This window comes from Gopherus flavomarginatus, chromosome 7 (assembly GCF_025201925.1).
Source record: "Gopherus flavomarginatus isolate rGopFla2 chromosome 7, rGopFla2.mat.asm, whole genome shotgun sequence".
Taxonomy (NCBI): domain Eukaryota; kingdom Metazoa; phylum Chordata; order Testudines; family Testudinidae; genus Gopherus; species Gopherus flavomarginatus.
In genome coordinates, this window is record NC_066623.1 from 23,253,935 (window position 1) to 23,269,532 (window position 15,598).

At 42.8% G+C, this 15,598-nt stretch overlaps 1 protein-coding gene across 1 annotated transcript in view; it reads left to right on the forward strand.

The window, feature by feature from the left end:
• The first annotated feature begins 769 nt into the window (after nucleotides 1-769).
• TTC1 (tetratricopeptide repeat domain 1) overlaps nucleotides 770-15,598 on the forward strand; it is a 45,779-nt gene continuing 30,950 nt past the window's right edge. Inside the window, exons 1-4 of the mRNA XM_050962811.1 lie at nucleotides 770-847; nucleotides 1,694-2,053; nucleotides 11,283-11,343; nucleotides 14,058-14,170. Of these exons, the coding sequence (XP_050818768.1) occupies nucleotides 1,718-2,053; nucleotides 11,283-11,343; nucleotides 14,058-14,170 (510 nt within the window). The 5' untranslated portion in view covers nucleotides 770-847; nucleotides 1,694-1,717. The remainder of the gene's footprint in view (nucleotides 848-1,693; nucleotides 2,054-11,282; nucleotides 11,344-14,057; nucleotides 14,171-15,598) is intronic.

The window sequence follows — 15,598 nt, forward strand, 5'->3', positions numbered from 1 at the left end:
CTCTGATTTTATACAAATTGTGATTTTTAGTGTGTTAAAGCCACAGCTCCTCCAGTCATGTTATTGTGTGAGAATCTCTGCCTTCTCTGTGGAAAAAAGTAAATTCCCGGTCTACGTGGTTATGCAGAAATGTTAGTAACAGTGATCTCCGTGTAGCCCGAAGGTTCAAAACCCAGAAGATAAATTAAAAAGAAGCTAAAACGAATTAACAACTCCCGTTAATCAAAGCTCATGACTTTTTTGTGTCCTTTTTGTGAAGGCTGGGGCCTGGGGCTTGCCAACCAACCCTGCTCATCAGTCGCTTTTGGATCAGGGGATGCCAAGGCAGCCTGCACAGGAACTGCAGCAGCACGAGCGCGCCTTGCGAACGCAGCGCACGGCACTAACCACTTCCCTTCGCAGCAGCCCTCTTGTTTTGCCGTAACACAAGATGGCCGCTCCCTGTCCTAATCCAAGATGGCGCCCCGAAACATTCTGTACGGACAGTCTCAGTCGCCATCCCATATCTTGTCATCAACGGGAACGTCGAAACTGACGTAAAGGACCCCTAGTCCCTCATCTTGCTCCCTCCTCAAGACAGCACGGGCCCCTCCCTCTTACTCCAGCCATGTTTACAGATTCCGCCCCTTACCGGAAGTTATTGTTACCTCATAGGTCATCACAAGACTCCAATTCCCAGCAAGCCCCGCGCTTTGAGCTTCTATTGGCTGGGAGAGGCAGGAAGTGACGGATTAACGGAAGGTGAGAAATCAAAGGGGACGGCAGTCGCCAGTCGCCAGCAGGAGTTGAAGCGAAGGGGGTGCTGGCTGAAGTCTGATGGGGATGGGTATCCCGCTCCCTTCCTAAGGTGTGGGGCGGGGCTCCGGCCGTGTCTCTCACCCAGGGTCTCTGGGGATGCTCTCTTGGGGCGGGGAGACCTAGGCTTGGGGCGAGTGAGGGGGATGCTGAGCTGGGGTGAGTCGAGGGGGGGCGAGTGAACCTGGAGGTACTGAGGGGGCGAAGTGGGCGGTATGCTGATCTGGGGGTGTTTGGGGGATAGCATGTGGGGGAATGCTGAGCTGGGGGTACCTCGGGCTCGGGGTGGGCTAGTGGGAGGAATCCTGACCTGGTGGTGCCTGGGGTTTTGAGGAGGAAGATAAGTGTGGGGCTTTTGGACCAGTGGGTCTCTGGGACCGTATGATGGGGAAGATAGAGAAGCGAGACTGGGTGAGGGATGCTGTGTAAAATGGCACGGGAGAATGGGTGGGGAAACCTGGCTTCGGTGGAGCCGTATGTGGCGATGCTGTCTAGACTAGGGGCTTGGCAGGCGTCCAGGGAGATGGTGATGCTGTGAGAGAGGAGGGGTGAGTGACTCCTGCATGTTCAAGGGAGTTGTTGCAATGCAGCGATGAGCTAGGGCCCACTCTGTCAACGCTTTACCTGTGGGAGTAGTCATATAGAATCCAGTGGTGAGCACTCCTGTGAGTAAAGTTGTTCACATGTGTAAGTGCTCACAAGATTGAGTTGAACAAGTGAAAGTCACTTAAATACTGTGCTTCAGTTCCTTGTCTGTAAAATGGGATAACTGTTTACCTCAGAGATTGGCAATGTGAGGGTAAACTATAAAGTATATGAAGTACTTTGAAATCTTGTGACTGAAAGTGCTGTGTACTGTAAGTGCTGAGGATTATTATTTCTCCCTTATTTTCAAAAGCTTAACCCTTCAAGAGATCCCAGGATGGAAGAGACTGAAAAATCCAGTCCACCAGAAGAATTGCTCCGTGGCTTAAAGCTTTCTGATCAGAAGTCATCGGAGAGCACTGGTCCTTTGACAGCTGGTTCCAAAGATGCACATCATCCACGAAGCCTGGACCGGGGAGATCCTCATTCCTCTGCCCAAGAGCCTAGAGCAGCTGACGAATGTTTTCATGACTGTAATGACTCCTTTGAGGTAAAGGAACCAGGAATGGAACAGGAGAGAGACAACAGAGAGGATCCTGCAGGGAAGCAGACCGAATTAGATGAAGAATACTTATTAGAACTGGAAAAAAATATGCCAGAGGAAGAAAAACAGGTAACTTTTTATTGAGATTACATTAGAATTGTTTAACTTGTTAATATCTATTTTAAATATATTTGCTCTTTTTGAATTTTTTTTAAATACATTTAATCCAGTGAAGTTTATGGACACTACCTTTTAATGCTACTAAACTTTTTAAAAGAAACTAGCAAGTTTAAATTCACTTAACTTCTTTTTTAAATTTGGATTACTAAGAATACTCTAAAGGAATGATGTCAAACTCCCCCCTCCTCTTCTCTTCTCCCTGCCTTGCCCCGTCTCCCCCCCATCAGATGTCTTGTGTGCATTTTTTACCTACTTTTGGTATAAGTAACAACTTTAGATAATTCTAAGTGAAAGACTGCAGGCGGGAGAGGGGGAATCTGTTCTGGGGTTTTTGTTTTGTTTTTCATTTTACTTTGTTCATTTGACAGCACTTTCACTGTTTTCCCCTGTTTAGACAGTTACGTCCTGATCAGCGATAGGGTGGAGAAAAGCACAATGCGAAATAAAGCGTGGTTATAAAACTAAAATGTGGCATAGGGATTCAGGACAGTTTTAGTACCTTCTAGCAAATTTCCTAAAGCAAGTTGTCAGTTAGATTTAAAAATTGACTGTATCCCTTCAAATTATTAAAATTAGGTTGGGGGGTGGGGATGACAACGACACTCTACACCATTTATGCTGCTTGCTTACGTGCACTTTATTCAGCTTGGACAATGGAAATAGTACCTAGTACCATACAGCAGCAGATTGAATAGCTTTTTCGTCTGGGCAATTTTTAATTTAAAAATAAATAATCCAGTGAATACACTTCTATTAATATTAACTTGAAAAATCTTTGTTTTTAAAAGTTAGGGTTCAACTAACAATCTTCACTTCAGTAATGTGATGAGATTTTTGCTAAAAATGATGCTGCTGTAAGAGTTTTTTTAAATATTTTAAAAGGATTTAGGTGTCAGGTTACTTAATATATTTTAATAATTTCATGAGTCCATTTTTCCAAACAGCGAAAAAAGTAAGACTGAAAAAAATAAAAATCCGGGTTCCAAATCTTATAAAATTGCTTTATGAGCACTCTGGTTCTCTGGTTTTGATGTGTTAGGACATATAGCCTTTCTTTCTGTTAGCTTATTAGGTAGCCTGGTTTCACGATTCCAGAATTTGATGGATTCATAGGCCTACTGTAAAATAGCTCAAATGTCCTCAAAGTACTGATTTATGCTTTTCAAATCTGATTAGACTGTCCAGTTCAGAAACTAATTTTAATAGAGCTTCTCAGCAATGTCTCAGTTTTTCTGTACAGTAATCCGCTATTTAAAACTTGAGAAGGGCATGATTCTGATTCATTTTAACTTGTGTGAAAAGGCTCCTTCAGCAGACTTATTTTTACAACTTTCTAGGTATATGCAGCATTCTTACAGATGTAAGAAGACGCTGTTCTTTGTCCAAAGTTTGTTTACAATCTAAATTACAGTTAACATGCTGAATAACAGATCATGGTTAATGTCAGAGTTGCTCAATGAGGAGGCACAACAGACGACAATAGAAGGGACTATTGCTGTTGAGAGAGCATTATTTCACAGGGGAAGGAGGCTGTGTAACTTTTTTTTCATGGAGAGAGATCAATGTAAGTGATCGGGTACAAGAGTGGAGAAAAGAAATATGTAGGGTGGAACAGAAAACCAAAAGTAAAGTTTGAGAAGGGGTTTGAAGGAGGAGAATGAGATAGTTTGGCATGCAACAGGAAGGCGTGGAGTTGTGTGAAACTGCGAGGGAAGGATGTACATTAGTACTATGTTGTATAACAGCATCCACATCATAATCTAGACAACATTCAAAGTTGATCCTACAGATAAATATTGGAGGGTTTTTTAATGGAATATATATATATAAAATTTTTAGCAGCAAGCTGTTTCTTTCTTATTTGGCACCACAGGTTTTGATCTATGCCTGGCCCTATCTTCATTTCAGAACTAAATTGAATACCAATGTGTGCCCCCCAAAAAAACTGGTGGTGGGGCGAGGGAATGGTCTTGCTAGAATCTTTGTTTATTATAGTAAGTGGAAAATGATAGGGAGAAATATGTATAGTAAGTGGAAAATGATAGGGAGAAATACGTATAGTTGAGGGGAACTGAACACAGAGCTGAGTGAGCAGCCAAGTCGGTGTTAGTTCATTTTTTGGTGACATTTTACTGATATAATCAAAATATGGCAAAATGTAATAAATCCCCTTATTCTTAATTTGCCTTCATGTTGTACGTGTGTCACTACATGAGCTTCTTGGGGCAGGGAGACCTCTCTGGTGGATAGAACACTGTAATGAGACTCAGTAGACCTGGATTCTGTTTCCCACCTCTGCCACTGGCCTGCTGGATGACTTTGCACGAGTCTTCCATCAGTTTTCCAATTTGTAAAATGCGGATGACAATACCTGTCTTTTTTGTAAAACACTTTGAGATCTACTTGTGAGAAGTGCAAGATCTAGGCAGTGGTGGTACATTTTTATTAGGGCTGTCAAGTGATTAAAAAATGTATTGCTATAATCGCACTGTTAATAGAATAGCATTTATTTAAATATTTTGAATGTTTTCTATGTTTTCAAATATGTTGATTTCAATTACAAACAGAATACAAAGTGTACAGTGCTCACTTCATATTTATATTTTATTAGAAGGATTTGCACTGTATTAAAACAAAAGAAATAGTATTTTTCAATTCACCTCATACAAGTACTGTAGTTCAATCTCGATCATGAAAGTTGAACTTAAATGTAGAATTATGTACCAAAAAAACTGCATTCAAAAGCAAAACAATGTAAAATTTTAGAGCCAGCAAGTCCACTCAGTCCTACTTCTTATTCAGCCACTCGCTCAGACAAACAAGTTTGTTTACATTTGCAGAAGATTAATGCTGCCCACTTCTTGTTTAAAATGTCACCTGAAAGTGCTATGAGAACGCCTGTTCTCATTGTTGTAGCCAATGTCACAAGATATTTACGTGCCCCTTTATGCTTCAACCACCATTCTAGGGGACATGCGTCCATGCTAATGATGGGTTCTGCTCAATAAAAATCCAAAGCAGTGTGGACCAACACATGTTCAGTTTCATTATCTGAGTCAGATGTCAACAGCAGAAAGTTGATTTTCCTTTTTTGGTGGTTCAGGGTCTGTAGTTTCCACATCGAGGTGTTAGCTTTTTTTAAGACATCTGAAAGCATGTTCCACACCTCATCCCTCTCAGATTTTGGAAGGCACTTCAGAATCTTAAACCTTGGGTCGAGTGCAGTTTTTGGACAGAAGTATTACAAAATATGCTGTTGCTTTGGTCAAATGGGGAAAATATTGATCACAGAAGTCCACAACTCAAATAGACTTGCCCTATAGCTAGACAAAGAAACCCACTTGTCACTTTGTTTATTTGAGAGCACCTGTGCTGCTATTTCTCCAGAGAGCTGATCTTGGCACAGGGCTGGGTTTTCTAATTTAGGTGCCTAACTGCCATTTGTGCCTTAGAAAATCTACCCTTAAGTGTGGAAGAAATATAAATTGTATTAATACTATTTTGTCAGTGCTAAGTCATTACAATACAGCCCATATCAGGCTACTGTCATACTTTGTTGTTGTTGTTGTTGTTGTTTTTTCAGCATTCCTAGCTGACTTATTTAGTCTTACTTTTCAGTTTTTTTTTCACTTCTCTGGAAAGTACAGTTTCTACCTGCACACAAAAGTAAGAAACTTCGTCTATAACTCTTGTATGCTGATGTGAAGTGGCTACTGTGCTCCCATTTGAAAATCTACTTTACAGCTCTGTGATTTTGCTTCATCACCCCTGCATTTCACACTAACTGGCACTCCGATTGTCTCTGTCAACAGAGAAGCCAAGGATTTAATGGGCATGATGGAGACGGAGCTCATCCTCTCATGCTTGAATTGTGAGCAGCACATCCAGGAGATGACCAGTGATAGGGCTGTCAGAAGATACTTAATGTATCTGTTCTGTTAATAAACAGAGGGAACATGCCTCCAGAGTTGTCAGCGTAACAATTCTTATTGCTGATAACTGCAGTAAGTCTTGGGATTGACCTGAGTACCATACTCTTAAGGTGAAACTCAGATGCTTGGATTCATGATGTAGCAATGACTTTATAAGACTGCAGGAGGAAGCAGACAACTGCTGAATGCTGATTTACAATCAGGAAATGGAATTTGAGGCTGAGAAATTTGTTTCCTTAACGACATAAGTGACTTTGTTATGCACCCTTTGATGATAGAACCTCATTCAGTGTAAGCAGTTGCTACTTAGGGTACGTCTACACTACGGGATTATTCCGGTTTTATAAAACAGATTGTATAAAGTCGAGTGCACGTGGCCACACTAAGCACATTAATTAGGCGGTGTGCGTCCATGGTCCAAGGCTAATGTCTATTTCCGGAGTGTTGCACTGTAGGTAGCTATTCCATAGCTATCTCATAGTTCCCGCAGTCTCCCCTGCCCCTTAGAATTCTGGGTTGAGAGCCCAGTGGCTGATGGGGCAAAAATCATTGTTGCGGGTGGTTCTGGGTAAATGTCATCAGTCATTCCTTCCTCTGGGAAAGCAACAGCGGACAATCATTTTGCGCCCTTTTTCCCTGGATTGCCCTGGCAGACGCCATAGCATGGCAACCATGGAGCCCGTTCAGCTTCTTTTTTTTTTTACAGTCACCGTATGTGTACTGGATGCCGCGGACAGAGGCAATACTCCAGCGCTACACAGCAGCATTCATTTGCTTTTGCATGATAGCAGAGACGGTTATCAGTTGTTCTGTACCGTCTGCTGCCGGTGTAAATTGGCAATGAGATGACAGTTATCTGTCCTTCTGTACTGTCTGCTGCTATCATGGGTGCCCCTGCTGAGATTGGCCAGGGGCGCAAAGGCAAAACTGGGAATGACCCCCCGAGTCAATCCCTCCTTTACAGTTTCTAAAAATAGTCAGTCCTGCCTAGAATATGGGGCAAGTGTACTAGAGAACCAATGTATCAGAGAGCACAGCTGCTCCGTGTCAGATCCCGCAGAAATGATGAGCTACATGCCATTCACGGGGGGGTGCCCCTGCAACAACCCCACCCGTTGCTTCCACCCAGGGGCCCCCGGCCAGCCTCACCTGAAGCCAGTCAGGAGCACTCACGGGTTGATAACAAGGACGGCTGCCAGTCCTACTGCATAGTCTGCCACCGGGCAGGGGAGAGGAGTGGATACTGCTCTTCACTGCTGCAGCATCGTGTCTACCAGCAGCATTCAGTAGACATAGGATGACATTGAAAGAAGTCAAGAAACCATTTTTCCCTTTTCTTTCACGTGGGGGTGGGAGTAAATTGACAGGCTATTCCCTGAACCGCGCCGGACAATGTGTTTGAACCTACAGGCATTGGGAGCTCAGCCAAGAATGCAAATACTTTTCGGAGACTGCTGGGACTGTGGGATAGCTGGAGTCCTCAGTACCCCCTCTCTCCCTCCACGAGCGTCCATTTGAGTCTCTGGCTTCCCGTTATGTTTGTCACGCAGCACTGTGTAGCCTGTAGATTTTTTTTTTTCAAACGCTTTGCCATTTCGTCTTCTGTAACGGAGCTTTGATAGAACAGATTTGTCTCCCCATACAGCGATCAGATCCAGTATCTCCCGTACGGTCCATGCTGAAGCTCTTTTTGGATTTGGGACTGCATTGACACCCATGCTGATCAGAGCTCCACGCTGGGCAAACAGGAAATGAAAATCAAAATTTCGCGGGGCTTTTCCTGTTTACCTGGCCACTGCATCCAAGTTGAGATTGCTGTCCAGAGCGGTCACAGTGGTGCACTGTGGGATATCGCCTGGAGGCCAATACCGTCGATTTGTGGCCACACTAACCCTAATCCGATATGGTAATACCGATTCTAGCGCTATTCCTCTCGTCGGGGAGGAGTATAGAAACCGATTTAAAGAGCCCTTTATCGATATAAAGGGCCTCGTAGTGTGGACGGGTACAGCGTTAAATCGGTTTAAACGTGTAGTGTAGACCAGGCCTAAGTGACCTTACCAGAGAGTGTGTAAGACCCAGAGATGCATTTTCACATTGTACAAATAGCCTCAGAGAAGAAGAGGAAGAGCCTTTGGCAAAAATGGATCCAAGTAAAGTACACCATTAAGGCTAAATCAATCCATCAAATAAAATCTATAAGAGAAAGCCAGAGGAGTTTGTGGGGGTGAGGGAGGAGTGTTGCTGAATGGGGAGTATTGTAGGCTAGCAGTGCAGGTGTCTGTTTAACTGTGACAGCTGAAGGATGAATGTAGGGATTTAGCTTCTCATGCATTTTTATAAAGCTGATCACTTGCAGAATAAAGAGGAGTAAAGAAGCTTAAGTTGTTTTCTTTCAATAGCAAACGAGCTTACTTTGCCTTCACTTTTAACTTTTGATTTTTTTTTTCTTTGCAAAGTAGCTGAGTTCATATGATTGTACGTGATGGTTTTTCTCTTGGGCTTATACCCTATTGTCAGGAGGCCAAGATGACTTTTTTCCCCCATTACTCTGGGTTAGTCTTTAATCATCAGTCTGACTTGCTGATTGCCAGACCGATTTAACCCGTGATTCTAATTCCTTAATATTTTCACTAGGCTTTTTCTTTAAAATTTCAGTCAGTTCATGCATCCAAAAAGCAAAGTCCTGACACTGGTGTATTATTATTCTGGCACATAACTTCCCTCTTTCTAGGCTTTTACACTGCAGAAAATGGACCTTTGGATTTCTCTTATGAATAGCACCATATAATGAAGTGTAAGTCAGAACAGTTATACTTGATTCAGTGAACATATTAACAATGCCTAAGGGAAAACAAGGTGTCAAGATTAATTTCTCTCACCCTTCCCCCTTCCCAACAGAGCATTCTGAAAGTCCATTCTGACCCACTTCTGTCACTGATTGAAGAGCGGGCAATCTGCCCTGCAGCTACTTAAATCTCACTCTGAAAATAAGGCAGTGGGGTGACATTCTGCAAAATTTGTCCCAAGGACAAGTCACTTACAATTTTTTCCACTTATAATGGAAGTAAAATTGGTGGGTCACAAAACAGTTCTGATATAAGCACAGTGGAGTGATGACCCCAGTCGCTTTGCAGTTATTACTCATCTGAGCTGGAAGTACAGTGTAAAAAGCAGGAAGCTTACAGCTTCATGTTTTCCAGCAGGGTCATCGCCTCCGAACAGTGAGGTTTAGAGGCAAACACTGCTGGCTTGTTACATACTGGTACCTGAATATTTTGTTCACTGTTGTCAAATCTATTTGTTTTTGTTTTGTTTTTTTTCTCCTCAAGAAGCATGTACCAGTAGAGAATATACATTTCCCTTCTATGCAACATCCATACGTCAGGAAGTGACCTTGCAGGTGCTGCTGTTCCATTAGCATTCCCTTAAGACTGGGCTCAGCCTTCAAATGTAGCTGTCTAAATAGGCCAGCCAACCCCTGAATGTAGAAAAGGCATTTATACACTTATGTGCACCAACTTACTCACTTTATTTAAGTGCCCAAATGTTCTCTTTCCCTTCATGCTGGAGTGCTGCATAAGGCCTTATGTATAACTGGCTTTTCTCCATTATGGACCTTTGAAAGACAATAGAGTTGTTTGCTAATAATCCAATGCCTATAGTATCTCACCATTCGTGAGGTTTGTAAATGGTAGAGTAGCACGCTGTGGAGCACATTTCATCCAATGACGAGTGGATGAGTTGTGGCTTGGAGTTTTTTTTTTTTTTGTGGTATGGGAGCATGTATCCAAAGGATCAGAACAAGATCATTGAGTGTGAACTTATTTGTGATGTGAAAATTGGATGGTGTTCCCTGAAGTCTGCTCTGTGAAAACTATTGTGGTTTCTGGATTATCATTGTGGTGTGTCTGGTTGGGAGAACTATTTTCCCAGGGCAAAACAGACAGTAGAAAGAACCCTTCTCTTTGTATTGGGTTTAATTCTGCTTCTTGTCACAACTGTGAAACAATGCAGCTTTCCACACAAACTACTATATTTAGCTGTTTCCAAGGAGATATTCTGTGTAATATTGATAATTGCATTAATCCTTGATTTACACAATCTGCAGAGAAGGAAACTGCTCCTTTCCCCAGTGTTGGCTTTTTAATCGCTCAATGAGCTATAATTTATAAGCTTTAAATTTGAACACTCTGTGCGCGCGCACACATGAGTGAGAAATCAATGGTCAAAATGATCACTCGCCACAAAAATAAGGAGCTGCACTTTGTCTCTTGAATCTCAGGTCTCTTGTACTCTTACCCTGTGACATTTTGTTCTTATTTCTATGAGCTATATTTGTGTGCCAAGTATTCCTTAGTGATCATTTGGAGATGGCTTGATGACAGCCTTCTGTATTTGCAGTGTTAGCTAAAGGCATTCATGCCAACATCAGTTATGCCAGCAGTGCTGTTAAGATATCTGTGGTTGAAAACACACCCCTGCAATTTTCACTATCTAATGGAACCTTCTCCCAGCCTTTGGGTTTGATGGGTGGTTGTTTAGTCATCTGTGAGCAATGCTAAGAGATACAGCAAGGAGAAAATGTGTATTTCTTCCCTTAGTAAGCCCATTTATTTGTGCCAGTGACCCGTTTTTCAGCCTCTAGCTGCTTGTAGTGCCTGACATCTACATTAATTTCGCTGGAGAAAAAAGAATGTTCTGTTAACCAATCCTTCTGTATAATAAATCTATTCAAAGACGACAATGTCACGTGTGGACTAGTCCGTCTCTGCTGCATTGGAAGTACTTTTTGCATCCCATCAATATTAGAGCCTCCTCATCAGGGTTCACAGCCAGCTGATTATAAACTTCTTGGACAGGATGTCTCAAATAATAACTTGCAGAACTTCACTGACTAGACTGATCTTATGTAGCCAGTTTGAATGGCACTGGAAAGATACTATTGTCCCAAAAGAAGCAAACAGTAAATGCCAAAATGCAAACATTTAAAAAAAAAAAATAGTTTTTTTAAACATCCCTTTTATATATTTATAAATTGGAGCCCTTTATGCCCCTATCCAGTGTGATGATACATCCAATATGTATAATAGTAAATTAACTGTTTACAGACACCTTTGTAGCTAGCATTCTCCTGGTTACTTTTCATTCAGATTTTCTTTCATAGTAATGCAGAACTGTAGCTGACCTACTTGTTCATTTCAGTTAAATCCTGCCAGACACTGAAATTCTCTGTTCTCTTGCAGAAAAGAAGAAAGGAGAGCACAAAGTTAAAGGAGAAAGGAAACGAGCAGTTCAAGAAAGGAGGTGGGTTAATGTTCTTTCAACATAATAAATTCTGAAAATAGTTAATACTTAGATCAGCAATTAGATACTGTGGCAAACCTTAAGACAGATAGATATATTTTCCGTCACCCTTGGGTCTCTTTTCCCCTCCCACAAAACCATCAGCAACCAAAGGGGAAGAGGAGGATCTAATCGACAACAATAAATGCTAGAGACCAAGTGCTAAAAAGTATCATTAATATACTACTTAGAGTAATGATCCCACAGAAATGGATGCTTTCCAACAATTAGATGGTGGTTTGCTTCCAAGACGGCTCACTAGAGAGAGCTTTCTGTAATGGATGATTTGAAACTTTGATATAATGTGTAAGGAAAACTTATTGCTGGAATACACAGGATGGGGGGGAAAATCAACCTGCTGTGTCCTTTACTTTTTGAAAATCTGACAGTGATTAATAACGAGTATCTCCTTCCTTCGCTTGCCCTTTGCTGTATTAAGCTTGGATATGGGTGTATCTTCAAGGCAGGATCTAGAGGAAAAACTGTTCTTTAAAGAGATTTAGCATCTCTCATCATGTCAGGATTCCTCCCTAGGTTCTGAGAGGAGGTACTGATGTCATGTCATGATTTTTCAGATCAGTGATGGCCTGGCTTCAACTAAAGAAAAACATTTGTTTTTATTTTGAGACTTTGCTGCAGTTTTTAACTTCAAAGAAAGTGCAAAGTTTGGAAGTGAGGCATATGAATTAAGATCTGCACAGCAGTGGCTCAAGTCTGGAGACTGTAGTGCTGGGTCCAGGTCTTAGCATTTTAACATAGCTAGTATCCTAATAGAGGTGCTGGTTTAAAATGACAAAACTATTGTCGTTGGGATGTATGCTAATTCAGCAGGGCACTTTTTCTGAGAGCAGCTGACTGGATGTCTATACTACGAAATCAGGTTGAATTTATGGAAATTAATTTTATACAGTCGATTGTGTGTGTCCCCACTTAAGATCATTAACTCAGCGGAGTGCATCCACAGTACCGAGGCTAGCATCGACTTCCAGAGCGTTGCACTGTGGGTAGCTATCCCACAGTTCCCCCAGTCTCCGCCGCCCACTGGAATTCTGGGTTGAAATCCCAATGCCTGGTGGGTCAAAAACATTGTCGTGGATGGTTCTGGGTACATGTCATCATCCTCCCTACCCTGCTCCCCCGGTGAAACCAACGGCAAACAATCATTTCTCGCCTTTTTTCCCTGGGTTACCCGTGCAGACTCCATACAACGGTAAGCATGGAGCCCACTCAGCTCACCGTACATCTCCTGGTTGCTGGCAGACGTGGGACTGCATTGCTACACAGCAGAAGCTCATTGCCTTTTGGCAGCAGACAGTGCATTATGATTGGTAGCCGCCGTCGTTTTCTGGGTGCTCTTTTAGCCGACCTCGGTGAGGTCGGTCGGGGTGCCTGGGCAGACATGGGTGCTCCTGGCAGACCTCGGTGAGGTCTGTCGGGGCGCCTGGACATAAATGGGAGTGACTCCAGGTCATTCTCTTTTTAAGTTTCATCTCCTGAAGATTCAGTCCTGCCTGCAGTCATACTGCACTGTCTTCTGGCGAACAGCCAGGAGACGAGGATGGCTAGCAATCGTACTGCACCGTCTGCTGCCAGCCTAAGATGTATAAGTGAGATGGAGTGGATCAAAACAAGAAAGAGACCAGATTTGTTTTGTATTCATTTGCTCCCCCGTCTCTCTCTCCATGAAATTAGCGACAGTTGTTTCGGTGAGGTCTGTCGGTGGCACCTTGAAAAGTTTAATGGAGACTCAGTCCTGCCTGGAATAGTGTGGGGCGGGATAGCTCAGTGGTTTGAGCATTGGCCTGCTAAACCCAGGGTTTTGAGTTCTGTCCTTGAGGGGGCCATTCTGTGTGATAGTTGTGTGTGTTTCTCCTTGATGCAAACCCACCCCCTTTTGTTGATTTTAATTCCCTGTAAGCCAACCTTGTAAGCCATGTCATCAGTCAACACTCCCTCGGCACTGCTGCAGTTCCCTGTTATAGCTTCTATCCTTCATGCCCTTGGAGATATTTTTCAAATGTTTGGGCATTTTGTCTTTTGGAACGGAGTTCTGATAGCATGGATTTGTCTGCCCATACAGTGATCAGATCCCATACCTCCCATTTGGTCCATGCTGGAGCTCTTTTGCGATTCTGGAACTCTGCAATCATGGTCACCTCTGCTGATGAGATCTGCACTCACCTGCAGATTGCCACGCTGGCCAAACAGGAAATGAGATTCAAAAGTTCGCAGGCCTTTTCCTGTCTACCTGGCCAGTTCATCTTAGCTGAGAGTGCTGTCCAGAGTGGTCACAATGGAGCACTCTGGGATAGCTCCCAGAGGCCAATACCGTCAAAGTGCGACTGCACTACTCCACACTACCCCAGTTTGACCCGGCAAAGTCGATTTCAACGCTAATCTCCTCATCGGGGGAGGAGTACAGAAATTTTAAGAGCTCTTTAAGTTGAAAAAACGGCTTCGTCGTGTGGACCGGTGCAGGGTTAAATCGATGAAACGCTGCTAAATTCAACCTAAACTCGTAGTGTAGACCAGGGATGAGTCTTGCTTTTGGTATAAAACTGATGTTGCTTTAAATATTGAGGAATATGTTTCCAGAGAGTTTAAGCTATGTGGGTCTCACTAATTCGTCTGGCAAATGAAATGAATGATTTTTTTTTTTCCTCTTCAATCTTCAGAATATGGGGGAGCAGAAGACTCCTATACAAAAGCTGTAAAGGTTTGCCCAGCCTGCTACCAGAAAGACAGGTCTGTTCTGTTTTCAAACAGAGCTGCTGCAAGAATGAAACAGGTGAATGTACTTTCTGAGTATTGTGAATATACAAGAGTCAAAGAATGAGCTTGAAGGAATTAAGCCATAGTTTCCAGGTTTTATTATTAACTGACTTCTATTTTTTTATTGTTGTTCATCTCAATTGAAATACTAGTGGAGATTTAGGGCAGGTGTGGGGGCGGGGGGAGGAAACTGATTTGAAAAATGCAGTTGATCCCAGTGGTTGGAGCTGAGTCTTCTGTAGGCACTTCTGTCCATGCTAGAACTCTTAACTGAGTTCATAACCCGTTGTCGGCATGGCTGTCTCTACACATGGCTGGTGTCTCGACACCACCTGGTTAATTCTTGTTTAGTAACTTCGGCAGGTCAGTGTTTTGGTCCTGCTAGAGGCCTAAATTGTCATATGATTGTCTTCCAGTAACTAGTTCAGTGCATTATGACATGGGCAAGACTTCCTAACTATATATTTAGCAACCAGTCTGGCTGATCCTCTTTTGTCTCTGCTGTCTGTGTGGTAGGACAGACTAGAGCACATTGCCTCATATGCTACTGCTTCTGGTTTTTGTGTATGTCCTCTCTCCCAGTGGTTTTTAGCCAGGGGTACATGTATCCCTGGCTGTATGCAGAGGTATTCCAGGGGTAGGTACATCAACTCATTTAGATATTTGCCTGGTTTTACAACTAGCTACATAAAAAGGACTAAGGAAGTCAGTACAAACTAAAATTTTTCATACAGGCTATGACTTGTTTATACTGCTACATTTCAGCATATAGTACAGCGGTTCTCAACCTGCTGGCCACATGCAGCCCAATTAGCACACAGCTGTGGCGGGTGAGGGTCTAGGAGCTGCCCTGCCGGCAGCCCCCCACTCAGTCCTCCGCTCCTGGACCCACTCTGTGGAGGGGTCTCCGGGTGTGAGGCACTTGAGTTGGGGAGGGTGGGGCGAGAGCATGCTATGGTTCTCAACCTGCGGCCCAAGTAATACATTGCAAAGAGGTTGAGAACCACTGGTATAGTATATAGAAGTACAATATTTATATTGATTTATTTTATGATTATATGCTAGCTTTCTTATTTTTAGCAGTCTTTTTAGTAACGGTATGCTGTGACACTTGTGTATTTATATCTGATTTTTGTGAGCAAGTCCTTTTTAAGTGAGTCTAAACATGGGAGTACACAAGACAAATGAGACTCTTGAAAAGGGTACAGTAGTCTGGAAAGGTCGAGAGCCATTGCTCTGTCGCTTGCTTAGTCACTATGGGGTAGCTGTCCAGATATTACCAGAATACACTGATACACCGTTAAGCAGCTTGGTAGCTGTGGAGACACAAACATAGCTGTTGGCAGAAAATCAGTTGTGGGGAACCACATCAACTGTATAACTTGTAACCAGTCAAGGGAACTGTGCCTCTATCCAGGTGTTTTTTTTTTTTTTAAATCAGTTA